This window comes from Oncorhynchus mykiss, chromosome 10 (assembly GCF_057628025.1).
Source record: "Oncorhynchus mykiss isolate SJ-2025 chromosome 10, ASM5762802v1, whole genome shotgun sequence".
Taxonomy (NCBI): Eukaryota; Metazoa; Chordata; class Actinopteri; order Salmoniformes; family Salmonidae; genus Oncorhynchus; species Oncorhynchus mykiss.
Window position 1 is genome coordinate 10,425,001 of NC_143031.1, and position 27,500 is coordinate 10,452,500.

Consider the following 27,500-nt stretch of genomic DNA (forward strand, 5'->3'; position numbering starts at 1 on the left):
TCTCCCCTCACCTCCCTCCTCTCCCCTCACCTCCCTCCTCTCCCCTCACCTTCCTCCTCTCCCCTGACCTCCCTCCTCTCCCCTCACCTCCCTCCTCTCCCCTCACCTTCCTCCTCTCCCCTCACCTCCCTCCTCTCCCCTCACCTCCCTCCTCTCCCCTCACCTTCCTCCTCTCCCCTCACCTTCCTCTCCCCTCACCTCCCTCCTCTCCCCTCACCTCCCTCCTCTCCCCTCACCTTCCTCCTCTCCCCTCACCTCCCTCCTCTCCCCTCACCTCCCTCCTCTCCCCTCACCTCCCTCCTCAAGGCTCACTCTATTCTGATCCAATGGGACCACGCTGTGACCCAGTTCAGAGAGTCGCACAGAAATGAAAGCAAGGGAGAGACAGAGGAGGGAGGCCAAAAATGGAGAGCGACAGAAAGGAGATGCCCTCTTGCTACCCACAGCCCTTAGTCAGTCACAATGTACTCCTGCTACCCACAGCCCTTAGTCAGTCACAATGTACTCCTGCTACCCACATATATGTTTCTGCACCCAGCAGGCCTGTCTTTCTGTTGTGCACGGCACTCCCCACATGTGATTCAGATATGCTGCTACCCTCCCGCATTACAATATTATCTGAGACATGAGAGACACAATATGGGTGATTGATGGAACTGATTCGATCTGTCCAGAAGAAGGCTGAGGGGGGAAAATTAAGAGAGGGGGGGAGAGGGGAATGAGGTAAGAGAGAGGGTGGAGAGCTAGAGGGATGGAGGGGGTGATAGTGGGATGAGGTAAGAGAGAGGATGGAGGGCCTCCCAAGTGGCGCAGTGGTCTAAGGCTAGCTGTGCCACTAGATATCCTGGTTCAAGTCCAGGCTCTGTCGCAGCCGGCCGCAACCGGGTGACCCATGGGGCGGCGCACAATTGGCCCAGCGTCGTCCGGGTTAGGAGACGGTTTGGCCGGCAGGGACGCTCTTGTCCCATCGCACTCTAGTGACTCCGGTGGTGGCCCGGGCGCAGTGCACGCTGACACGGTCGCCAGGTGTACAGTGTTTCCTCCAACACATTGTTGTGACTTGCTTCCGGGTTAAGTGGGCATTGTGTCAAGAATCAGTGCGGCTTGGTTGGGTTTCGGAGGACGCACGGCTCTTGACCTTCGCCTCTCCCGAGTCTGCACAGCAGTTGCAGCGATGAGACAAGACTGTAAACTAACAATTGGATGCCACGAAATTGGGGAGAAAATGGGGGTACAAATAATGAGAGGATGGAGCGATAGAGGGGGGATAGGCTGATTCAGTGTAGAGGGGAGCCCTGTAGAAGGGAGACAATGCCTTGGGTTTTGTGTGACAGGCCTGTCCCCAGCCCCATTCAAATTCCCACTGCCATCTGTGCACTGGAAACATGAGCTGGGAGTCTCTCCAAGCTGCTCCTTTCCCCCTGCAGCCTCCCTCACTCGCGGCCTGTCTCAAGATCCCAACGACCATGTACCCAGGTTGTGGACTTTTTTTGGGGGGTGTCTAAAGCAACATTTGGTTGGGGGGGGGATATCATTCATTCCCTGAGACTCTTTGGGCCATTGAAATGCTCAGACTGATCGTGTGGAGTTAGGAAACACATTTCAAGATATTGACATACACAGCCCTGATTGGTTCATAGAGCCCTTACCAAAATAAACGGTCATTGGTCTATTATAAGAGGGTTTACCAAACTCAGTCCAACTCATCATCAAGCTTGGATTATTTTAATCAGGTGTGTGGTGCAAAAATCAAAACTTGCACCCAGGGGTGGCCCCAGGACCGAGTTTGAGAAACCCTGTACAGTGGCTTGCGAATGTATTCACCCACCTTGTCATTTTTCTTATTTTGTTACAGCCTGGAAGTAAAATTGATTTTGTGGGGGTTTGCATCATTTACACAATATGCCTACCACTTTGAAGATGCAAAACATTTTTTATTGTGAAACAAATAAGAAATAAAACAAAAAAATTAAAACTTGAGTATGGATAACTATTCACCCCCCCCCAAAGTCAATACTTTGTAGAGTCACATTTTGCTGCAATTACAGCTGCAAGTCTCTTGCTGTATGTCTCTATAAGCTTGGCACATCGAGCCACTGGGATTTTTGCCCATTCTTCAAGGCAAAGCTGCTCCGGCTCCTTCAAGTTGTATGGGTTCCGCTGGTGTACAGCAATCTTTAAGTCACACCACAGATTCTCAATTGGATTGATGTCTGTGCTTTGACTAGGCCATTCCAAGACATGTAAATGTTTCCCCTTCAACCACTCGAGTGTTGCTTTAGCAGTATGCTTAGGGTCATTGTCCTGCTGGAAGGTGAACCTCCGTCCCAGTCTCAAATCTCTGGAAATCAAACAGGTTTCCTTCAAGAATTTCCCTGTATTTAGCGCCATCCATCATTCCTTCAATTCTGACCAGTTTCCCAGTCCCCGCTGATGAAAAACATCCCCACAGCATGATGCTGCCACCACCATGCTTCACTGTGGGGATGCTGTTCTCAGGGTGATGCGAAGTCTTGGGTTTGCGCCAGGCATAGCGTTTTCCTTGATGGCCAAAAAGCTCAATTTTAGTCTCATCTGACCAGAGTACCATCTTCCATATGTTTGAGGAGTCTCCTACATGCCTTTTGGTGAACACCAAATGTGTTTGCTTATGTTTTTCTTTAAGCAATGGCTTTTTTCTGGCCACTCTTCCGTAAAGCCCAGCTCTGTGGAGTGTACTGCTTAAAGTGGTCCTATGGACAGATACTCCAATCTCCGCTGTTGAGCTTTGCAGCTCCTTCAGGGTTATCTTTCGTCTCTTTGTTGCCTCTCTGATTAATGTCCTCCTTGCCTGGTCCATGAGTTTTGGCAGGTTTTTTGTGGTGCCATATTCTTTCCATTTTTTTTACAATGGGTTTAATGTTGTTCTGTGGGATGTTCAAAGTTTTGGATATTTTTTTTTATAACCCAACCCTGATCTCTACTTCTCCACAACTTTCTCCCTGACCTGTTTGGAGAGATCCTTGGTCTTCATGGTGCCGCCCCTTGCTTAGTGGTGTTGCAGACTCTGGGGCCTTTCAGAACAGGTGTATATATACTGAGATCATGTGACAGATCATGTGACACTTAGATTGCACACAGGTGGACATTATTTAACTAATTATGTGACTTCTGAAGGTAATTGGTTGCACCAGATCTCATTTAGGGGCTTCATATCAAAGGGGGTGAATACATATGTAAAGGGGGTGAATACATATGTAAAGGGGGTGAATACATATGTAAAGGGGGTGAATACATATGATGTAAAGGAGGAGAATACATATGTAAAGGGGGTGAATACATATGTAAAGGGGGTGAATACATATGTAAAGGAGGTGAATACATATGTAAAGGGGGTGAATACATATGATGTAAAGGAGGAGAATACATATGTAAAGGAGGAGAATACATATGTAAAGGGGGTGAATACATATGTAAAGGGGGTGAATACATATGTAAAGGGGGTGAATACATATGTAAAGGAGGAGAATACATATGTAAAGGGGGTGAATACATATGTAAAGGGGGTGAATACATATGTAAAGGGGGTGAATACATATGTAAAGGGGGTGAATACATATGTAAAGGGGGTGAATACATATGTAAAGGAGGTGAATACATATGTAAAGGAGGTGAATACATATGTAAAGGGGGTGAATACATATGTAAAGGAGGTGAATACATATGTAAAGGAGGTGAATACATATGTAAAGGGGGTGAATACATATGTAAAGGAGGTGAATACATATGTAAAGGGGGTGAATACATATGTAAAGGAGGTGAATACATATGTAAAGGAGGTGAATACATATGTAAAGGAGGTGAATACATATGTAAAGGAGGTGAATACATATGTAAAGGAGGTGAATACATATGTAAAGGGGGTGAATACATATGTAAAGGGGGTGAATACATATGTAAAGGAGGTGAATACATATGTAAAGGAGGTGAATACATATGTAAATGAGGTGAATACATATGTAAAGGAGGTGAATACATATGTAAATGAGGTGAATACATATGTAAAGGAGGTGAATACATATGTAAAGGAGGTGAATACATATGTAAAGGGGGTGAATACATATGTAAAGGAGGTGAATACATATGTAAAGGAGGTGAATACATATGTAAAGGAGGTGAATACATATGTAAAGGGGGTGAATACATATGATGTAAAGGAGGAGAATACATATGTAAAGGAGGTGAATACATATGTAAATTAGGTGAATACATATGTAAAGGAGGTGAATACATATGTAAAGGAGGTGAATACATATGTAAAGGGGGTGAATACATATGTAAAGGAGGTGAATACATATGTAAAGGAGGTGAATACATATGTAAAGGAGGTGAATACATATGTAAAGGGGGTGAATACATATGATGTAAAGGAGGAGAATACATATGTAAAGGAGGAGAATACATATGTAAAGGAGGTGAATACATATGTAAAGGAGGAGAATACATATGTAAAGGAGGTGAATACATATGTAAAGGGGGTGAATACATATGATGTAAAGGAGGAGAATACATATGTAAAGGAGGAGAATACATATGTAAAGGAGGTGAATACATATGTAAAGGGGGTGAATACATATGATGTAAAGGAGGAGAATACATATGTAAAGGAGGAGAATACATATGTAAAGGGGGTGAATACATATGTAAAGGAGGTGAATACATATGTAAAGGGGGTGAATACATATGTAAAGGAGGTGAATACATATGTAAAGGGGGTGAATACATATGTAAAGGAGGTGAATACATATGTAAAGGGGGTGCAAGGCACTGTATTATCATAAAATCAGATTATGTTGTCAAACAATACAATACAACAAGAGCTTTAACTGTCGTAGCGTCCGCTCTGGGTATCCCCTCCCTCTTGCCTCATCTGGGCCAAAAACTCCCTCCCAGCTGAATTAAATGAAATTTCAGCCATTTTTCAAAAACAGCTCACAAAAAGGGTGTAATCATAATTTTTACAATTTCATAGTGTAGAAATATAATTAAAGAAAACCGGAAAATCACATTCTTAACTGCACTGCTCCTGTAAAACGCTCTCTGCCGTCAAAAGGGGGACCACTCAAATATTTTGCCTTCGACGCAAGCGAGAGGGTGTCAGGTTAGCAGTGAACAGAGCGAGGCAGGAGAGAGGGCGTCAGGTTAGCAGTGAACAGAGCGAGGCAGGAGAGAGGGTGTCAGGTTAGCAGTGAACAGAGCGAGGCAGGCGAGAGGGTGTCAGGTTAGCAGTGAACAGAGCGAGGCAGGAGAGAGGGCGTCAGGTTAGCAGTGAACAGAGCGAGGCAGGAGAGAGGGTGTCAGGTTAGTAGTGAACAGAGCGAGGCAGGAGAGAGGGTGTCAGGTTAGTAGTGAACAGAGCGAGGCAGGCGAGAGGGTGTCAGGTTAGCAGTGAACAGAGCGAGGCAGGAGAGAGGGTGTCAGGTTAGTAGTGAACAGAGCGAGGCAGGAGAGAGGGTGTCAGGTTAGTAGTGAACAGAGCGAGGCAGGAGAGAGGGTGTCAGGTTAGTAGTGAACAGAGCGAGGCAGCCGAGAGGGTGTCAGGTTAGCAGTGAACAGAGCGAGGCAGGAGAGAGGGTGTCAGGTTAGCAGTGAACAGAGCGAGGCAGGCGAGAGGGTGTCAGGTTAGCAGTGAACAGAGCGAGGCAGGCGAGAGGGTGTCAGGTTAGCAGTGAACAGAGCGAGGCAGGCGAGAGGGTGTCAGGTTAGCAGTGAACAGAGCGAGGCAGGAGAGAGGGTGTCAGGTTAGTAGTGAACAGAGCGAGGCAGGCGAGAGGGTGTCAGGTTAGCAGTGAACAGAGCGAGGCAGGCGAGAGGGTGTCAGGTTAGCAGTGAACAGAGCGAGGCAGGCGAGAGGGTGTCAGGTTAGCAGTGAACAGAGCGAGGCAGGCGAGAGGGTGTCAGGTTAGCAGTGAACAGAGCGAGGCAGGCGAGAGGGTGTCAGGTTAGCAGTGAACAGAGCGAGGCAGGCGAGAGGGTGTCAGGTTAGCAGTGAACAGAGCGAGGCAGGCGAGAGGGTGTCAGGTTAGCAGTGAACAGAGCGAGGCAGGCGAGAGGGTGTCAGGTTAGCAGTGAACAGAGCGAGGCAGGAGAGAGGGTGTCAGGTTAGCAGTGAACAGAGCGAGGCAGGAGAGAGGGTGTCAGGTTAGCAGTGAACAGAGCGAGGCAGGCGAGAGGGTGTCAGGTTAGCAGTGAACAGAGCGAGGCAGGAGAGAGGGTGTCAGGTTAGCAGTGAACAGAGCGAGGCAGGAGAGAGGGCGTCAGGTTAGCAGTGAACAGAGCGAGGCAGGCGAGAGGGTGTCAGGTTAGCAGTGAACAGAGCGAGGCAGGCGAGAGGGTGTCAGGTTAGCAGTGAACAGAGCGAGGCAGGCGAGAGGGTGTCAGGTTAGTAGTGAACAGAGCGAGGCAGGCGAGAGGGTGTCAGGTTAGCAGTGAACAGAGCGAGGCAGGCGAGAGAGTGTCAGGTTAGCAGTGAACAGAGCGAGGCAGGGGAGAGGGTGTCAGGTTAGTAGTGAACAGAGCGAGGCAGGGGAGAGGGTGTCAGGTTAGCAGTGAACAGAGCGAGGCAGGCGAGAGGGTGTCAGGCTAGCAGTGAACAGAGCGAGGCAGGAGAGAGGGTGTCAGGTTAGCAGTGAACAGAGTGAGGCTGGCGAGAGGGTGTCAGGTTAGCAGTGAACAGAGCGAGGCAGGCGAGAGGGTGTCAGGTTAGCAGTGAACAGAGCGAGGCAGGCGAGAGGGTGTCAGATTAGCAGTGAACAGAGCGAGGCAGGCGAGAGGGTGTCAGATTAGCAGTGAACAGAGCGAGGCAGGCGAGAGGGTGTCAGGTTAGCAGTGAACAGAGCGAGGCAGGCGAGAGGGTGTCAGATTAGCAGTGAACAGAGCGAGGCAGGCGAGAGGGTGTCAGGTTAGCAGTGAACAGCGAATGTTTCACCCTGGACAGTGAAGTGAAAGGGAGGAGAGACTGGGAGAGAGAGGGAGGGGGGTGCCTGCTACCTGCCTCAGGTTATACTAGGGGTGCTCCCCCCCAACCTGCTCCCCACTCCCCCCCCCCCCCCCCCCCCCATCCCCCAGCCCACCCCCCTAGCACACCTGTCGCCCCTAACCAGGCTGGCCTCTGTATGGCCTGTCTTTGTGGGCTGCTTTAACAAAGCCATATGTAGAGAAAAATAATGCACCCAGACACACAGACAGAGGCAGTCTGTTCTACAGGTGACAAAGGGCTGGGTGGGCCTGGGAAAGCCTTAGTTCAGCCTTCAGAACAGGACCAGGCTGTTTGATAATTGGAAGGCTACCTTCCCCTTTATCCTGTGGAGGTCTGGGCCTGGCTGAAGCAGCTCTCCCTGAAACATGAGTGTGTTTTTATTTCTCTTTCTAACCCCCCCTCCCTCTCTCCCCTCTCTCCCACTCTCCCCTCTATCCCCTCTCTCCTCTCTCTCCCCTCTCTCCCACTCTCCCCTCCCTCTCCTCTCTCCATCTCTCCCCTCTCTCCCACTCTCCCCTGTATCCCCTCTCTCCTCTCTCTCCCCTCTCTCCCACTCTCCCCTCCCTCTCCTCTCTCCATCTCTCACCTGTCTCCCCACTCTCTCCTCTCTCCCTCTCTCCTTCTCTCCCCTCTCTCCCCACTCTCCCCTCTCTCCCCACTCTCCCTCTCTCCCGCTCTCCTTCTCTCGCCTCTCTGTACCCCTCAGCCGCTGCTGTGACAAGAAGAGCTGTGGCAACCGCAATGAGACCCCGTCTGACCCCGTCATCATCGACAGGTACCTTCACACACTCCTCCGCATGCTCAACTACTCCTACTGTGACCGCATTGTGTGTGTGTGTGTGTGTGTGTGTGTGTGTGTGTGGCCTCCTATGAAGCTGCTGATGCAGTGAGGGAACAGTATGAGGGTCAGGTTAGAACAGTCAGCTCATGTATCTACTGAGGTTTGGCCCAGAGCCTACCCACCCTATGGCTCTGGCTCTATTTGTACTACAGTGAGTACTAGAGTGAGTACTAGAGTGAGTACTACAGTGAGTACTACAGTGAATACTACAGTGAGTACTACAGTGAGTACTAGAGTGAGTACTAGAGTGAGTACTACAGTGAGTACTACAGTGTATGTGGAGTGATCAGGTTCCACAGCGTGTGCTCCTCCACAGTGAGGGAGTACGAGGGGAGCCAGAATGAGGAGGCTGTTCTCTCCTCTCCGCTCCCCTTAATAAAACCCACATGGATAATGGACTGTGAAACAATAGCTGCCAAAGTGCCTGGAGCCCCCTCTCTCCCTCCCTCTCCCCCTCCCCCTCCCTCTCCCCTCCCTCCCTCCCTCCCAACCTCCCTCCCTCCCTCATGCCTCCAGGGCACCTAAACACAGGCCTTCTCTCTTCCACGTTGTGCATGTATCTGTCTCAGCTGGACAGGAGTCTTCAGACCTGGGCGTTCTCTATAGGCTTACTGAACTAAGGTTATTGGACCAGGCCTGCTGGTAGTTGTGCTAGACCCAGAGTACTGGAGATGATATAGTTGTTGTTGGACCATTACCAGGCCTGCTGGTAGCTGTGTTAGACCCAGAGTACTGGAGATGATATAGTTGTTGTTGGACCATTACCAGGCCTGCTGGTAGTTGTGCTAGACCCAGAGTACTGGAGATGATATAGTTGTTGTTGGACCATTACCAGGCCTGCTGGTAGCTGTGTTAGACCCAGAGTACTGGAGATGATATAGTTGTTATTGGACCATTACCAGGCCTGCTGGTAGCTGTGTTAGACCCAGAGTACTGGAGATGATATAGTTGTTGTTATGTTGTCTGTGTTATGACATCTATCTAACACAATAATCCTGGTTGTATTTACTCTGTTGATCTCCCAAAACGATTTGCATCTCAACGGCTGTGTGAGCTAATGTTGGCTGGATAGTGCGGTTCCACTACTGTCTCTTTATTCCCCTGACTGGGTCTGCTGCCCGTCCTCTCTCTCTCTGTGCTGTACTGTGGCTACTACAGCACGGCTGCTCTGGAGACAGTTCTTACGGAGCAGAACTGGAACATACCAAATAGGAGAAAGCTTTTGATTTACACCCCACAGAGTTGAGTTGGTTCACCCCAGTTATTGTTTAGTGCCACAGGGGAGACCTGATTTGTTGCTTTTTAACAAACGGAACCTGGAGCTCATTGGTGAAGATGAAATCCCACTGAAAGAGGATTTGGGAGACGTGGTGCTTATGTGTGTATGTGTGTGTGTGTGTGTGTGTGTGTGTATGTGTGTGTGTGTGTGTGTATGTGTGTGTGTGTGTGTGTGTGTGTGTGTGTGTGTGTGTGAGTGTGTGTGTGAGTGTGTGTGTGTGTGTGTGTGTGCATGTATGTACAGTATGTATGTATGTAATGATGCATATGTGCAGTATATTGTTGGATTTCAGTATTCCAAGAGAATGTACGTATATTCAGGCCAAACTCTCATGGACATGCCCGTACACACCCACACGTACACCTGTGTTGCCTCTGTAAAGGTGGATGGCAGTAGTGTTTGCTGTGGTAATGTATTCACTGATCCGCGCTACAGGAAGGACATCAGCGGTGGCGCAGGTCTCCCAGTACCAGGAGAGGAGAGGCGAGAAGTGGGGCACATACCTGGCTCACGTGTTCTGCCCCCCTCCTCTCCTATTCCCCTCACCTCCCAACGTTCCGCTTCGCTGGGCCAGAAAGGGTCAGTGCCCCTGGGGTGGGGTGGGGGGGGGGGGGGGGCCAGCTGGAACCCCCCCCCCCGCACCCAGCCCCCTTCCTCCTCTCTCTACCATCACACACCTTCAGACAAACAGTGAACAAACAGGGCTCAGATGAGCATGGGCAGATGAACCCAGTAACTTCTGTTGAACTCATCCTCTCTCAGTGCCAGAACACTGCGGTTGTGTTTTTGACTGCTCAGTGCCTTATGCTTACAGGAGATACATCAAAACAAACAGGTGCACTGGCCTCAGCACAATTCATATTGCTCTCCCGGCACCTGTAAAATACGATTCTTTATTTTGGTTTGTGAGGGAAAGGGAATGTAGATTTTCATAGACTAATACGACATTCAAAGAGGACCCAGGTGAATCTACTGGCAGTGGAGTGACAGTGTCTCCTCTCCATATGCTGGGCCAGGCAGCCAGCCAGGCACATCGGGTCCATGGCTTAGGTGTGAGGTGATCATACCATCATACACATTTGCTCTCCTTTCTGTCACGCGTTCCTGCAGCACTGGAAAATGGGTCACGTGAAAACTTTTTTTCTTGAAGTCGTTAAGTTCAATAAACAAGGGCTCATTAGTGTGCTCTTGTCTCAGAGAGCAGATTCGATTGCGGTGCTGTAATTAGCCGGGCTAGCGTTAGCTAATTCTCCTGGTAGAGAGAGAGAGAGAGAGAGAGAGAGAGAGAGAGAGAGAGAGAGAGAGAGAGAGAGAGAGAATCTGAGGGTGAGTGATTCACTAATTAGATCTCTCTCATAAGACCCCGGGATAGACTGCAGATAATCCCTCCGAATAAATACAAAACATGCTAATGAAGCCTTATTATGTTGTTAAAATAACAAATGTCATATTTACTGTGGTTTATTCTCTCTCATTTGTAAACACACAATATGAAGCGTTGGGATTTCAGTGGGGGAAACATGTTTATTGCATTATTTTTTATCTTCGAGGAAAGCTGTTACAGTCATTTTCCACTACCTGATTGAGGTTATCTACATATGAAATGGATGCCCTGTGCGGTGTGTGTTACTATCTACCTGTTAATGTGTGTGTGTGTGTGTGTGTTTAGGAGGATCATTGATAGCTATGGTGCTATTAACTTTAAAAAGTTAGGATCACCAGGAAAAGAAATGGATTGAGATGTAGCCTATATTGGGCCTATTTGAATCCTACTTACTTTTGAACCACACCTCCTGAAGAATATTTTTTAAACGTTCTTTCTGTATCACTAAATGTTTGCATAATGGTGCCGTTACCAGGTTGTTAGGGCGATATGGGCAAAGAAATCTAAATGTGATTTTTCAAACAAATATTGCAATTTGACTTGCAATATACAGTAGATCAAAACACTTGGGTGAACTGTTGGAATCATAATAATTATTAATTAAGAGTCAGTATCTGGTGTGGGTCAGAAAACCAGTCAGTATCTGGTGTGGATCAGAAAACCAGTCAGTATCTGGTGTGGGTCAGAAAACCAGTCCGTATCTGGTGTGACCATCATTTCCCTCATGCCGCGCGACACATCTCCTTTGCATGGAGTTGATCAGGCTGTTGATTGTGGGATATTGTCCCACTCCTCTTCTGGCTGTATGAATTTGCTGGATATTGGCGTGCACTGGAACACGTTGTTGTAAATGTTGATCCAGAGCATCCCAAACATGCTCAACTGTAACATTTTCCATTTACCATAACCCCACTGCCACCATGGGGCACTCTGTTCACAATGTTGACATGTTGGTAAACCGCTCACCCACACGACGCCATACACAACGTCTGCCATCTGCCCAGTACAGCTGAAACTAGGATTCATCCCTGAAGAGAACACTTCTCCAGCGTGCAAGTGGCCATCGAAGGTGAGCATTTGCCCACTGAAATTGGTTACGACGCCAAAATGCCATAAGTTCAAGACCCTGGTGTGGACAACGAGCATGCAGAGGTTTGGCCCTAATGGTTTCTGACAGTTTGTACAGACATTCTTTGGTTGTGCAAACCTACAGTTTCATCAGCTGTCCTGGTGGCTGGTCTCAGACGATTCCTCAGGTGAAGAAGCCGAATGTGGAGGTCCTGGACTGGCATGGTTATATGTGGTCTGAGGTTGTGAGGCTGGTTGGACGTACTGCCAAATTCTCTAAAACGACATTGGAGGTGGCTTATGGTAGAGAAATTAACATTCAATTTTGTGCACAACATTTGAGAGAAATCTTCATTTTTGTGCCTATGTGCCATTTCAGGGATCTTTTATTTCAGCTTATGGGACCACACCTTTATGTTTTGTATTTTTATTCAGTGTAGATAGCGATTAGCAATAGGAATTAGCTTTAAAGGCTGCATGGTCAATTCGACGTCTGCATTGGCCATGCAGCATTTACAGTGAGATCGCCTCTGCAGAAGTCAGGACATTCATACTTCTTGCACTTCGCCCAGCAGCGCTGTTGTGAAGGAAGTTGTTAAGGAAGTGAGTTTGTGTTTATACAGGACCTCTCGCCATCACCGACCGTCAACCAATCATGTCAATGCGGAGCTATATACCTTTTGAGATGCACACAACGATGCAGTACGGAGCTCAATTTGGCCTCTTCATGCCTCCGGAGGCTCCTCTATTGCGTCACACCATCAATACGGCGCCTCCAACCACATTTTCAGATCAAGCATAAATGATCTCTTAGTCACATGCCAGCTTCTTTAGCCTAACTAACTCACATTTTGCGAAGAAAGCAAGTTACACAAACTAATATTATAATAGCGAAAACATGGATTGAATTTTAGAAGCAACGTGGAAAGTGGTAGCCTGTTTTTGCTTTGGAAGAATCTGTTAAGTGCACGCTGAGAGAAACAGGAAGTGTCTGTGTGTGAGCTGTGTGCCTGTTGAGTGACAGGGGGCGGAGCTTCAGACTGTTTAGAATATTGTCACGCATTGAGTTTTTTTTATCGGAATCTTTTTTTTGTCACACGGTGCTTCCAAAATAAAATTCCAAGTCGCACAGCAACATATTTGGTGGCGCTTTAGATGAATGTATGTCTATCTATCTAACTCTATGTATAAGAGCTTTAGATGAATGTATTTCTATCTATCTAACTCTATGTATAAGAGCTTTAGATGAATGTATGTCTATCTATCTAACTCTATGTATAAGAGCTTTAGATGAATGTATGTCTATCTATCTAACTCTATGTATAAGAGCTTTAGATGAATGTATGTCTATCTATCTAACTCTATGTATAAGAGCTTTAGATGAATGTATGTCTATCTATCTAGCTCTATGTATAAGAGCTTTAGATGAATGTATGTCTATCTATCTAACTCTATGTATAAGAGCTTTAGATGAATGTATGTCTATCTATCTAACTCTATGTATAAGAGCTTTAGATGAATGTATGTCTATCTATCTAACTCTATGTATAAGAGCTTTAGATGAATGTATGTCTATCTATCTAACTCTATGTATAAGAGCAACTGCTCTCCCTGCTCTGCCATATGCTCCTCTCAATCAATCACATTTATTTATAAAACCCTTTTTACATTAGCAGATGTCACAAAGTGCTGTACAGAAACCCAGTTTAAACCCCAAAAGAGCAGGCAATGCGGATGTAGAAGCACGGTGGCTAGGAAAACCTTGTCTTCTCTCCCTGTGTGTGCTGTGACCTCTCCGAGCCTCAGTCAGATTATTTTAAATACCTTAATCCTGCTCATTGACATGGACACAAAAGCCCACTGACATCTAATAGATGCCTCTTCACTTTCCCCTTTTCCTCTGCTTCAGACTGGCTTCAGTTCAGATCAGCCCTCCCTCCACTCTCCCATCCACCCTCCTCCTCCTCCTCCTCCCTCCACTCTCCCATCCACCCTCCTCCTCCTCCTCCTCCCTCCACTCTCCCATCCACCCTCCTCCTCCTCCTCCTCCCTCCACTCTCCCAACCACCCTCCTCCTCCTCCCTCCACTCTCCCATCCACCCTCCTCCTCCTCCCTCCACTCTCCCATCCTCCCTCTACTCTCCCATCCTCCCTCTACTCTCCCATCCACCCTCCTCCTCCTCCCTCCACTCTCCCATTCACCCTCCTCCTCCTCCCTCCACTCTCCCATTCACCCTCCTCCTCCTCCTCCCTCCACTCTCCCATCCACCCTCCTCCGCCTCCCTCCACTCTCCCATCCAACCTCCTCCTCCTCCTCCCTCCACTCCCCCCATCCAACCTCCTCCCCCCACTCTCCCCATACAAATTCCTCCTCCCAATCCCCCATCCACCTTCCTCTTCCCTCTAACCTCCCATCAACCCTCCTCCTCTTCCCCCCGCTCTCCCCATCCACCCTCATCCTTCTCCTCCCTCTCCTCTCATCCTTCTCCTCCCTCCACTCCCCCATCCACCCTCCTCCGCCTCTTCCTCCTCATCCCTCCAATCTCCCACCAACCCTCCTCCTCCTCCCCATACTCTCCTCATCCACCCTCTTCCTCTTCCTCCCCCCACTCACCCCATCCACCCTCCCCCTCCTCCTCTCCCCACTCCCCCCTCCACCCACCTCCTCCACTCAGCCCCACAGAGAGACCTCTATTGTCTACTGCCTCGACTCACCCCCCCCCCCCCCCATCACTTGTTTTTATGTTTGGAGAAATCCTTCAGATGTGGATAAATACTTGTGTCCCAAAGTGAGCTTAGATGGAACAGTTTCAAAGAGAATATTTATTGTATGTGTGTGTGTGTGTCTGGTGTCTGGTGTGTGTGTGTGTTGGTCTGTTGTCTGGTGTCTGGTGTGTGTGTGTGTGTCTGGTGTGTGTGTGTCTGGTGTGTTTGTGTGTCTGGTGTCTGGTGTGTGTGTGTATGTGTTTGTTTGTGTGTGTGTGGTGTGATGTGTGTGGTGTGGTTTGTGTGTGTTTTTCTGGCGTGTGTGTGTGTGGTGTGGTTTGTGTGCCTGGTGTGTGTGTGTGTGCCTGGTGTGTGTGTGTGTTCCCGGTGTGTGTGTGTGTGTCTGTTGTGCGTGTGTGCGTGCGTCCATACGTGTGTGTACTCTATCTACTGATTGTCTCATCTGGTCTGAAGGATGGCATGGTATCAGTACATCACAAGCCCAGTTCCTGTTGCCTCATTTGAAACATCTCAGTTTACACACAGTCCATTATTCCTTGGTCTGGAGATTCTCCGATCAGGAGGGTGTCTGTGTGTATGTGTGCATTTGGGTGTGTGTGATTGGTTGTGTGTGTCTAAAGATCCCTGTCAATGGGCCTCAACCGTCACCCTTTCACATAGGTCTAGTTACACCATATGCAAAAGAAGTGAGACATTTGTACATCACAGGCTAGATACTACCTAAGCATGTTCCCTATCCCTTCTAAATAACTCCCCTCTCCCAACCATGGGAGCTCATGTCCTGAGCAAAGAACAGTGTTCTGGGCAGGACAGGGCCCCTGAGTGTGTCCAAGGCTTTGTTTTGTCTCTCGGAGCCCCAGACCCATGTAGCCCCAGCTACAGACCCATGTATCCCCAGTCCCATGTAGCCCCAGCTACAGACCCATGTAGCCCCAGCTACAGACCCATGTAGCCCCAGTCCCATGTAGCCCTAGCTACAGACCCATGTAACCCCAGTCCCATGTAGCCCCAGACCCATGTAGCCCTAGACCCATGTAGCCCCAGTCCCATGTAGCCCCAGTCCCATGTAGCCCCAGACCCATGTAGCCCCAGCTACAGCTACAGCCTCAAAGGTGTGGCAGGTAGCCTAGTGGTTAGAGAGTTGGGCCGGTACCTGAAAGGTTGGTGGATTGAATCCCCGAGCTGACAAGGTAAAAATCTGTCATTCTGCCCCTGAACAAGGCAGTTAACCCCACTGTTACCCGGTAGGCCGTCATTGTCAATAAGAGTTTGTTCTTAACTGACCTGCCTGGTTAAATAAAGGTTAAATAAAGGTTAAATAAAGGTTAAATAAAGGTTAAATAAAGGTTAAATAAAGAGGAGGAATTGCTGCTCTGTCTGCTCTGCTCCGTGCATGCGGTGATGTTGAAGGCTCAGCTCAGCGAGCATGCTGGGAGACTGCGGAAGATGGAATGTGAGAGTTCCCGTGGATACCGTGGGACTTCCTGTCCCCCTCCGCCTCCTCCAGAAGCGTTCTCAGCCCCTTTGGCTGTTTTTGGTCTAGAACAGGGCTAAGCAACCCTGTTCCTGGAGAGAGACCCTCCTGTAGGTTTTCACTCCAACCCTGTTCCTGGAGAGCTACCCTCCTGTAGGTTTTCACTCCAACCCTGTTCCTGGAGAGAGACCCTCCTGTAGGTTTACACTCCAACCCTGTTCCTGGAGAGCCACCCTCCTGTAGGTTTTCACTCCATCCCCAGTTGTAACTAACCTGGTTCAGTTTATCAACCAGCTAATTATTAGAATCAGGTGCTCTAGATTAGGGTTGGAGTGAAAACCTACAGGATGGTAGCTCTCCAGGAACAGGGTTGGAGTTAAAACCTACAGGAGGGTAGCTCTCCAGGAACAGGGTTGGAATGAAAACCTACAGGATGGTAGCTCTCCAGGAACAGGGTTGGAGTTAAAACCTACAGGAGGGTAGCTCTCCAGGAACAGGGTTGAAGTTAAAACCTACAGGAGGGTAGCTCTCCAGGAACAGGGTTGGAGTGAAAACCTACAGGATGGTAGCTCTCCAGGAACAGGGTTGGAGTGAAAACCTACAGGAAGGTAGCTCTCCAGGAACAGGGTTGGAGTTAAAACCTACAGGAGGGTAGCTCTCCAGGAACAGGGTTGAAGTTAAAACCTACAGGAGGGTAGCTCTCCAGGAACAGGGTTGGAGTGAAAACCTACAGGACTGTAGCTCTCCAGGAACAGGGTTGGAGTTAAAACCTACAGGAAGGTAGCTCTCCAGGAACAGGGTTGGAGTGAAAACCTACAGGATGGTCTCTTTCCAGGAACAGGGTTGGTTGGTACAATTGGTACAAAATATATAGAGTACTTCAAACACTACAATTACTGAGGTTTCAAAATAAGCTCAACTGGACACCTTAATGTTGCAGTGAATGAACTGAGAGAGAAAGCACGCGGGGCGTTCTATGCCATTAAAAAACAAATTCAAATTGAAATACCTATTAACATTAGGCTAAAACTAATTGAATGTGTCATTGAACTAACTGCACCTTACGGCAGTGAGGTGTGGGGTCCACTTGCAAAACAAGATTTCACCAAATGGGACAAACACCCCATTGAAATCCTGCATGCAGAGTTCTGTAAGATTCTTCTACATGTCCAGAGGAAAACTACAAACAATGGATGCAGGGCAGAATTAGGCCAATATCCACTAATAATAAAAACTCAAAACAGAGCAATTAAGTTTTGGAAACATCTAAAATACAGTGACCCCCTCTCATATCATTACCAAGCCCTGCAATGCCAAGAGCTGAGCAAAGAAAATAGTCCCCTCATCCAGCTGGTCCTGGTCCTGAGTTCACAAACCTGTTCTACTAACACACTGAAGCCTCAGTCCCCTCATCCAGCTGGTCCTGGGGCTGAGTTCCCAAACCTGTTCTACTAACACACTGAAGCCTCAGTCCCCTCATCCAGCTGGTCCTGGGGCTGAGTTCACTAACCTGTTCTACTAACACACTGAAGCCTCAGTCCCCTCATCCAGCTGGTCCTGGGGCTGAGTTCCCAAACCTGTTCTACTAACACACTGAAGCCTCAGTCCCCTCATCCAGCTGGTCCTGGGGCTGAGTTCACTAACCTGTTCTACTAACACACTGAAGCCTCAGTCCCCTCATCCAGCTGGTCCTGGGGCTGAGTTCACTAACCTGTTCTACTAACACACTGAAGCCTCAGTCCCCTCATCCAGCTGGTCCTGGGGCTGAGTTCCCAAACCTGTTCTACTAACACACTGAAGCCTCAGTCCCCTCATCCAGCTGGTCCTGGGGCTGAGTTCCCAAACCTGTTCTACTAACACACTGAAGCCTCAGTCCCCTCATCCAGCTGGTCCTGGGGCTGAGTTCACAAACCTGTTCTACTAACACACTGAAGCCTCAGGACCAGAACATCCAATCAATCAGAATAAACCAAATTACAACACAATTAAAACCAAACTACATTGCTTATTGGGAAAAACAAACACAAAGCAAAATGTAGTTCTATCTGAAAAAAACAATTAAATATACATATAAAACAATTAGAGAGTGTAATTTCCCCACATTTGAAACCCTTATTCAAGGTTTCAAAGCCCTCTCTGATGAGAGTAGGCTACCCGTCCTGTTGGGGGAGGACGCAGAGAGCTGTGGGTTGGCAGCGCACTACACTGCTGCCTGCCTTAAGTTGAGGGACAGTGTCTGACAGACCAATCAACCTGCACATGTCCTCTACTGTATACTTATTGTTATTGTTCAAAGTATGGTTATTTTGATCATTGGTTATTGTTGTTACTGTTGTCCCATTGATAATTTTGAATCTTATTATCTTAATATTGTACATTTCCAAAGTAAGCAATATGTACATTGTTACATCATGCCAATAAAGCAAATTGAATGAGAGAAATAGTGAGAGAATGAGAGAGAGAGAGAGAATGAGAGAAAAAGGGAGAATGAGAGAGAATGATAGAAAGAGTGAGAGAATGAGAGGGTGAATGAGAGAAAGAGAAAGAGAATGAGAGAAAGAGAGAGAATGAGAGAAAGAGCGAGAGAATGAGAGAAAGAGTGAGAGAATGAGAGAAAGAGAGGGTTAATGAGAGAAAGAGAGAGAGAATGAGAGAACAAGAGAGAGAAGGAGAGAGAGAGAATGAGAAAGAGAGAGAACGAGAGAGAATGAGAGAAAGAGAGAGAAAGAGAGAGAATGAGAGAAAGAGAGAGAATGAGAGAGTGAGAGAAAGAGAGAGGGAATGAGAGAAAGAGAAAGAGAGAGAATGAGAGAAAGAGAGAGAATGAGAGAAAGAATGAGAGAATGAGAGAAAGAGAGGGTGAATGAGAGAAAGAGAGAGAGAATGAGAGAACGAGAGAGAGAATGAGAAAGAGAGAGTGAGAGAATGAGAGAAAGAGAGAGAACGCGAGAGAATGAGAGAAAGAGAGAGAATGAGAGAAAGAGAGAGTGAGAGAAAGAGAGAGAGAATGCGAGAAAGAATGAGAGAAAGAGAAAGAGTGAGAGAATGAGTGAAAGAGAGAGAATGAGAGAACGAGAGAGAGAATGAGAGAGAGAGAATGAGAAAGAGAGAGTGAGAGAATGAGAGAAAGAGAGAGAACGCAAGAGAATGAGAGAAAGAGAGAGAGTGAGAGGGAATGAGTCCCCACCCTCCCTGTGGCTCTATGTCAGTCTCCATCTCTACTCGCGCTGCTTTCCTCCTGGGTGACAGATAGGTTCTGTGCGTGTCTATGTGTGGCCCACTTCATCCCACTCAGAATGGGGGATAATAACAAATCATCAACCTCTATATGAAAATATATATGTCGTTTAGCAGACACTTTTATCCACGCTCTTACAGTCATGCATTCATACATTTAACATATGGATGGTCCCCCAGCGGGACTCGAACAGCACGACCCTGGGCGTTGCATGAGCCATGCACTACCGTCTAAGTCACACAGAACCTCTTCAAGTTAATATAGGGTTAATGATATGCAGCACGCTGTCCACAATCCTATCATGCACCTGGTTGCCTCCAAAAGAGGTGTACCCATTAGTCCGTGCCACATGTGTGTGTTTGTGAGCCTCTCTGTCTCTCTCTCTCTCTCTCTCTCTCTCTCTCTGTCTCTCTCTCTCTCTCTCTCTCTGTCTCTCATTAACCCTCTCTTTTTCTCATTCTCTCACTCTTTCTCTCATTCTTTCTCTCATTCTCTCCCTCTCTCTCCCCCTCTCTCTCTCTCTCTCTCTCTCTCTCTCTCTCTGTCTCTCATTAACCCTCTCTTTCTCTCATTCTCTCACTCTTTCTCTCATTCTCTCTCATTCTCTCCCTCTCTCTCCCCCTCTCTCTCTCTCTCTCTCTCTCTCCCTCTCTCTCCCTCTCTCTATCTCTCTCTCTCTCTCTCTCGCTCTCTCATTCTCTCCCTCTCTCTCCGACTCTCTCTATCAATAAAAACAATAAAACAATAAAAAATTAACAGTAAACATTACACTCACAGAAGTTCCAAAAGAATAAAGACATTTCAAATGTCATATTATGTCTATACACAGTGTTGTTACGATGTGCAAATAGTTAAAGTACAAAAGGGAAAATTAATAAACATAAATATGGGTTGTATTTACAATGGTGTTTGTTCTTCACTGGTTGACGTTTTCTTGTGGCAACAGGTCACAAATCTTGCTGTTGTGATGGCAAACTAGTATTTCACCCAGTAGGTATGGGAGTTTATCAAACATTAGATTTTTTTGTGGATCTGTGTAATCTGAGGGAAATATGTGTCTCTAATATGGTCATACATTGGGCAGGAGGTTAGGAAGTGCAGCTCAGTTTCCACCTCATTTTGTGGGCAGTGTGCACAAAGCCTGTCTTCTCTTGAGAGCCATGTCTGCCTACGGCGGCCTTTCTCAATAGCAAGGCTATACTCACTGAGTCTGTACATAGTCAAAGCTTTCCTTAAGTGTGGGTCAGTCATGGTGGGCAGGTATTCTGCCACTGTGTACTCTCTGTTTAGGGCCAAATAGCATTCTAGTTTGCTCAGTTTTTTTGTTAATTCTTTTCAATGTGTCAAGTAATTATCTTTTTGTTTTCTCATGATTTGGTTGGGTCTAATTGTGCTGCTGTCCTGGGGCTCTGTGGGGGGTGTTTGTGTTTTTGAACAGAACCCCAGGACCAGCTTGCTCAGAGGACTCTTCTCCAGGTTCATTTCTCTGTAGGTGATGGCTTTGTTATAGATGGTTTGGGAATCGCTTCCTTTTAGGTGGTTGTAGAATTTAATGTATATTTTCTGGATTTAGTGGGTATCGGCCTAATTCTGCTGAGGGGATAGGATAGAGATACTACTTACCACACAGCTCAGCTCAGGCTGTTCTAGGATGCAAGGCTGAGGGGCTCAGAGGTTCAGACAGCAGGGGCTCAGTTCTAGGGTACTAGGGGGTTGCTGGGGCTGCTTGTGTGTGTCATCCCGGGGTGGGGGTTGCCCCTGGCCCCTCCACAGGAGCCCGCGGGAGACCTTTCAGCTTTCGCCCGTGGCTTGTGGGGCTTAGAGGGGTAGTACCATTGGGGAGGAGTGCGGGGTTGCAGAGGAAGCCATCTCCTGTTACGGAGATAAGGGCCAGTGTAGGGCGGGAGATTGTGGAGTTCCGTCAATCAAAGTCAGACAGACAGGTGGAGAGAGAGGGGGAACCCGGGCTGTCAATCACACATCGACTGGGGGGTTCCAGTGGTTTTCTCTTTAATAACAGAGACAGCCTGTCGTGTGCAGCAGGTTCTGGTGGCCTTTGATATTTCAGAGGAGATCTATTGGATTTCATTCACACACTCCCTTCTCCTCTAGGAATGAATGGTAAAGATGGGGTTAGTGTAAATGGTAAAGATGGGGTTATGGTGAATGGTAAAGATGGAGTTATGGTGAATGGTAAAGATGGAGTTATGGTGAATGGGATAGACAGGGTTATGGTGAATGGGATAGACAGGGTTAGGGTGAATGGGATAGACAGGGTTATGGTGAATGGGATAGACAGGGTTATGGTGAATGGGATAGACAGGGTTATGGTGAATGGGATAGACAGGGTTATGGTGAATGGGATAGACAGGGTTATGGTGAATGGGATAGACAGGGTTAGGGTGAATGGGATAGACAGGATTATGATGAATGGGATAGACAGGGTTAGGGTGAATGGGATAGACAGGGTTAGGGTGAATGGGAAAGATGCCCCGAGGAACACAGACAAGGGATTCATTTGAAATGGAGAGGGTCATGATGTTATTCATTAATCTATCTTCACCCAATTTTCGCCAAGTTTTTATTGTCCTCTGGTCTCTCTCTGATAGGGCTCCCTCTGATAGGTCTCCCCCTGATGGGCCCCCCGTTAGGTCTCCCTCTGATAGGTCTTCCCCTGATAGGTCGCCCTCTGATAGGTCTCCCCCTGATAGGGCTCCCTCTGATAGGTCTCCCCCTGATGGGTCCCCCTGATAGGTCTCCCTCTGATAGGTCTTCCCCTGATAGGTCGCCCTCTGATAGGTCTCCCCCTGATAGGTCTCCCTCTGATAGGTCTTCCTCTGATAGGTCGCCCTCTGATAGGTCTCCCCCTGATGGGTCTCCCCCTGATGGGTCTCCCTCTGATAGGGCTTCCCCTGATAGGTCGCCCTCTGATAGGTCTCCCTCTGATAGGTCTTCCCCTGATAGGTCGCCCTCTGATAGGTCTTCCCCTGATAGGTCGCCCTCTGATAGGTCGCCCTCTGATAGGTCTTCCCCTGATAGGTTGCCCTCTAATAGGTCTTCCCCTGATAGGTCTTCCCTGATAGGTCTTCCCCTGATAGGTCGCCCTCTGATAGGTCTCCCTCTGATAGGTCTTCCCCTGATAGGTCTCCCCCTGCTAGGTCGCCCTCTGATAGGTCGCCCTCTGATAGGTCTCCCTCTGATAGGTCTTCCCCTGATAGGTCTTCCTCTGATAGGTCACCCTCTGGGCCAGACATCTGCAAAACACAGACCTCCACAAACAGGTGAAATTAAAGTCAACTTATAGTACAGAATATTCTACAACAAGACTCCTTTGTTACATGTCTCCCTTAGAGTGCCTTCAGAAAGTATTCATACCCCTTGACTTACTCCACATGTTGTTGTGTTACAGCCTGAATTCAACATGGATGAAATAAATCTACCTAAATCTATCTAATAAAAACCCCATAATGACAAAGTGAAACAGGATTTTAGAAATGTTCGTACATTTATTGAAAATGAAATACATAAATATCTAATTTACATAAGTATTCACCCTCCTTAGTCAAAACTTGTTAGAATCACCTTTGGCAGTGATTACAGCTGTGAGTATTTCTGGGTAAGTCTCTAAGAGCTGTGTGAGTATTTCTGGGTAAGTCTCTAAGAGCTGTGTGAGTCTTTCTGGGTAAGTCTCTAAGCTGTGTGAGTCTTTCTGGGTAAGTCTCTAAGAGCTGTGAGTCTTTCTGAGTAAGTCTCTAAGAGCTGTGGGTCTTTCTGGTAAGTCTCTAAGAGCTGTGAGTCTTTCTGGGTAAGTCTCTAAGAGCTGTGTGAGTCTTTCTGGGTAAGTCTCTAAGAGCTGTGTGAGTATTTCTGGGTAAGTCTCTAATAGCTTTGCACACCTGGATTATACAATATTTGCACATTATTCTTTAAAAAATTCTTCAAGCTCTGTCAAGTTGGTTGTTGATCATTCCTAGACAGCCATTTTCAAGTCTTGCCATAGATTTTCAAGGCGATTTAATTTAACTAGGCCACTCAAAAAAAAAACTGTAACTAGGCCACTCAGGAACATTCAATGTCGTCTTGGTAAGCAACTCCAGTGTATAAATGGCCTTGTGTTTTAGGTCAGCTTTTCCCAAGGGGTGCTCATTTTGGTTTTTGCCCTAACACTACACAGCTGATTCAAATGATCAAAGCTGGATGATTAGCTGATTATTTGAATCAGCTGTGTAGCGCTGGGGGTCCTGATGACTGAGTAGGAAACCCTGTTATAGGTTATTGATCTGCTGAAAGGTGAATTTGTCTCCCCAGTATCTGTTGGAAAGTAGACTGAACCATGTTTTCCTCTAGGAGTTTGGCTGTGCTTAGCTCTATTCTGTTTCTGGCAGTGACAAGCATAAAATATGAAAATATGAAGTGGTACTCAGTGATGTGTTGTGTTGGATTTCGCCCAAACCTAACATTTTGTATTCGGGACATAACGTTCATTTATTTGCCACATGTTTTGCAGTATTACTTTATTGTCTTGTTGTAAACAGGATGTATGTTTTGGAATATTTTTAATCTGTACAGGCTTCCTTCTTTTCACTCTGTCATTTAGGTTAGTATTGTGGAGTGACTACACTGTTGTTGATCCACCCTAAGTTTTTTCCTATCACAGCCATTAAACTCTGTAACTGTTTTAAAGTCACCATTGGCCTCATGGTGAAATCCCTGAGTGGTTTCCTTCCTCTCGGGCAACTGAGTTAGGAAGGACACCTGCCTCTTTGTAGTGCCTGGGTGTATTGATACACCATCCAAAGTGTAATGAATAACTTCACCATAATCAAAGGGATATTCAATGTCTGCTATTTTTACCCATCTACCAATAGGTGCCCTTCTTTGCGAGGCATTGGAAAAACTCCCTGGTCTTTGTGGTTGAAACTGTGTTTAAAATTCACTGCTTGACTGAGGGACCTTACAGATAATTAATTGTATGTGTTACGGAGATGAGGTAGTCATTCAAAAAACATGTTAAGCACTATTATTGCACACAGAGTGAGTCCTTTCAACTTCTTATATGACTCGGCAAGTGACACAAAAGTGTAATCCATTTTAAATTCAAAATGTGGACAAAGTCAAGGTGTATGAATACTTTCTGAAAACACAATTTGTGTGCAAATCTCAGTCTTGAAATCTAGATGGTTGGGATAGAGTCTTTTAAAAATAGATGCTGGTGGTTGGTGGTTTCTTCTATAAGCATCTACCTAAACGTGTGTGTGTGTGTGTGCGTGCGTGTGCGTGCGTGTGTGTGTTGCAGTGTGGTTAGGTGTGGAGAGGATGTTGGAAGTGATCTGATGTTTTCCTGCTGATCGCTGTGTTTTTTTTTGTCTCCAGTGAAGAATGGCAGACAGGAAGCGCTCCTCCCTGGGAGCTGATGTCACTTCCTGTCCAGTGCTGGCCCGTTGTGTGGGTGCCTGACAGAGGTGACATGGCCCTGCCCTGACAGATGTGCAGGTCGCACAGTTCACACGTTTCATCTGATTTATGGCCACCAAAGGCTTTGTTTGTGTTAAAGCTTGTAAAATGCATAGAAAATATGAGGAAATTACAACTTAGTTTGGGTCTCTACTCAGTGGGACTGATGTGAGACTTATTCAAATTCTATCTCAGATTGACATCCATCGGGAGTTCTGGGCCTACCAGTAGAGAAGCTGTGCTACAGAGATGGATGAAGTGAATGTATGTCAGAGATGGAGATGGTTTCAAGTCACTCTGCTTCAAGTTCACATTCTGCCAAGAGGGTGTCATATTTTAACTCTAATTTCTATTGGCTCAGAAAAGGAAAAATGTCAGACGAGAGAATCTAATGAGGTATCCCATATTTTTCTATGTAGGCCACTACCTCATTTGTCTTGAATAATAGCTGGCTACACACACACACACACACACACACACACACACACACACACACACACACACACACACACACACACACACACACACACACACACACACACACACACACTCACATGAACACACACACACACACACACACACACACACACACACACACACACACACCTGGGTTCTCACTAATCTCATTAGCTCTCATCAGCGGGCTGAGATCACAGAGCTTGGCGCCTCACTGACTGCTGTGTTCACAACAACAACCGCATCACATTAGCCATCATCCCTACTCCCACACCCCTGTCTGTACCACTTCCCAAAATACTCCTACCTACCTGGCATCACATCACACACACACACACACACACACACACACACACACACACACACACACACACACACACACACACACACACACACACACACACACACACACACACACACACACACACACACACACACACTAGACTGCTAGAATGTATCCCTCATGACATTCATATATACATTATGGTTGATATTTTCCTGATATTTTGCCCAAGAATAAATCACCTTTCTCCTGGGTACCCCGGTATACAAAAGCATCATAAAGCATCATAAAGCTTCATTTGATTAGACTTAGATTGATTTGATTAGAGCTTTGATAAGCATTAATGGGGCGGCAGGTAGCCTAGTGGTTAGAGTGGAGGGGCGGCAGCAAGCCTAGTGGTTAGAGTGTAGAGGCGGCAGGTAGCCTAGTGGTTGGAGTGTAGGGGCTGCAGGTAGCCTAGTGGTTAGAGTGTAGGGGCAGCAGGTAGCCTAGTGGTTGGAGTGTAGGGGTGGCAGGTAGCCTAGTGGTTTGAGTGTAGAGGCGGCAGGTAGCCTAGTGGTTAGAGTGTGGGGGGGGGGGGGGGCATGTAGCCTAGTGGTTAGAGTGTAGGGGGTGGCAGGTAGCCTAGTGGTTAGAGTGTAGGGGCGTCAGGTAGCCTAGTGGTTAGAGTGTAGGGGGTGGCAGGTAGCCTAGTGGTTAGAGTGTAGGGGCGTCAGGTAGCCTAGTGGTTAGAGTGTAGGGGCGGCAGGTAGCCTAGTGGTTAGAGTGTAGGGGGTGGCAGGTAGCCTAGTGGTTAGAGTGTAGGGGTGTCAGGTAGCCTAATGGTTAGAGTGTAGGGGCGGCAGGTAACCTAGTGGTTGGAGTGTGTGTGTGGGGGGGGGGGGGGCATGTAGCCTAGTGGTTAGAGTGTAGGGGGTGGCAGGTAGCCTAGTGGTTAGAGTGTAGGGGCGTCAGGTAGCCTAGTGGTTAGAGTGTAGGGGCGGCAGGTAGCCTAGTGGTTAGAGTGTAGGGGGTGGCAGGTAGCCTAGTGGTTAGAGTGTATGGGCGGCAGGTAACCTAGTGGTTGGAGTGTAAGGGCGTCAGGTAGCCTAGTGGTTGGAGTGTAGGGGCGGCAGGTAGCCTAGTGGTTGGAGTGTAGGGGCGGCAGGTAGCCTAGTGGTTAGAGTGTAGAGGCGGCAGGTAGCCTAGTGGTTAGAGTGTATGGGCGGCAGGTAGCCTAGTGGTTAGAGTGTAGGGGCGGCAGGTAACCTAGTGGTTGGAGTGTAGGGGCGGCAGGTAGCCTAGTGGTTGGAGTGTAGGGGCGGCAGGTAGCCTAGTGGTTGGAGTGTAGGGGCCGCAGGTAGCCTAGTGGTTAGAGTGTATGGGTGGCAGGTAGCCTAGTGGTTAGAGTGTATGGGCGGCAGGTAGCCTAGTGGTTAGAGTGTAGGGGCGGCAGGTAACCTAGTGGTTAGAGTGTAGGGGCGTCAGGTAGCCTAGTGGTTAGAGTGTAGGGGGTGGCAGGTAGCCTAGTGGTTAGAGTGTAGGGGCGGCAGGTAACCTAGTGGTTGGAGTGTAGGGGCGGCAGCTAGCCTAGTGGTTAGAGTGTGGAGGCGGCAGGTAGCCTAGTGGTTAGAGTGTAGGGGCGGCAGGTAGCCTAGTGGTTAGAGTGTATGGGCGGCAGGTAGCCTAGTGGTTAGAGTGTAGGGGGTGGCAGGTAGCCTAGTGGTTAGAGTGTAGGGGCGGCAGGTAATCTAGTGGTTGGAGTGTAGGGGCGGCAGCTAGCCTAGTGGTTAGAGTGTGGAGGCGGCAGGTAGCCTAGTGGTTAGAGTGTAGGGGCGGCAGGTAGCCTAGTGGTTAGAGTGTAGGGGCGGCAGGTAACCTGAGTGTAGGGCGGCAGGTAGCCTAGTGGTTGGAGTGTAGGGGCGGCAGGTAGCCTAGTGGTTGGAGTGTATGGGTGGCAGGTAGCCTAGTGGTTAGAGTGTATGGGCGGCAGGTAGCCTAGTGGTTAGAGTGTAGAGGCGGCAGGTAGCCTAGTGGTTGGAGTGTAGGGGCGGCAGGTAGCCTAGTGGTTTGAGTGTATGGGTGGCAGGTAGCCTAGTGGTTGGAGTGAATGGGCGACAGGTAGCCTAGTGGTTAGAGTGTAGAGGCGGCAGGTAGCCTAGTGGTTAGAGTGTGGGGGGGCAGGTAGCCTAGTGGTTAGAGTGTACGGGGGCTCCATCACTAGTGGTTTCCTGTGGGAAGATATGACGGGGGCTCCATCACTAGTGGTTTCCTGTGGGAAGACATGACGGGGGCTCCA

At 47.8% G+C, this 27,500-nt stretch overlaps 1 protein-coding gene across 30 annotated transcripts in view; it reads left to right on the top strand.

Moving 5' to 3' along the window:
- LOC110533327 (transcription factor COE1-A) overlaps positions 1–27,500 on the top strand; it is a 308,731-nt gene that overhangs the window by 23,129 nt on the left and 258,102 nt on the right. For all 30 annotated transcript variants that reach the window (XM_090188934.1, XM_036989684.2, XM_090188937.1 and 27 more), the window contains exon 6: positions 7,725–7,793. In XM_090188934.1, coding sequence (XP_090045060.1) covers positions 7,725–7,793 — 69 coding nt within the window. The remainder of the gene's footprint in view (positions 1–7,724; positions 7,794–27,500) is intronic.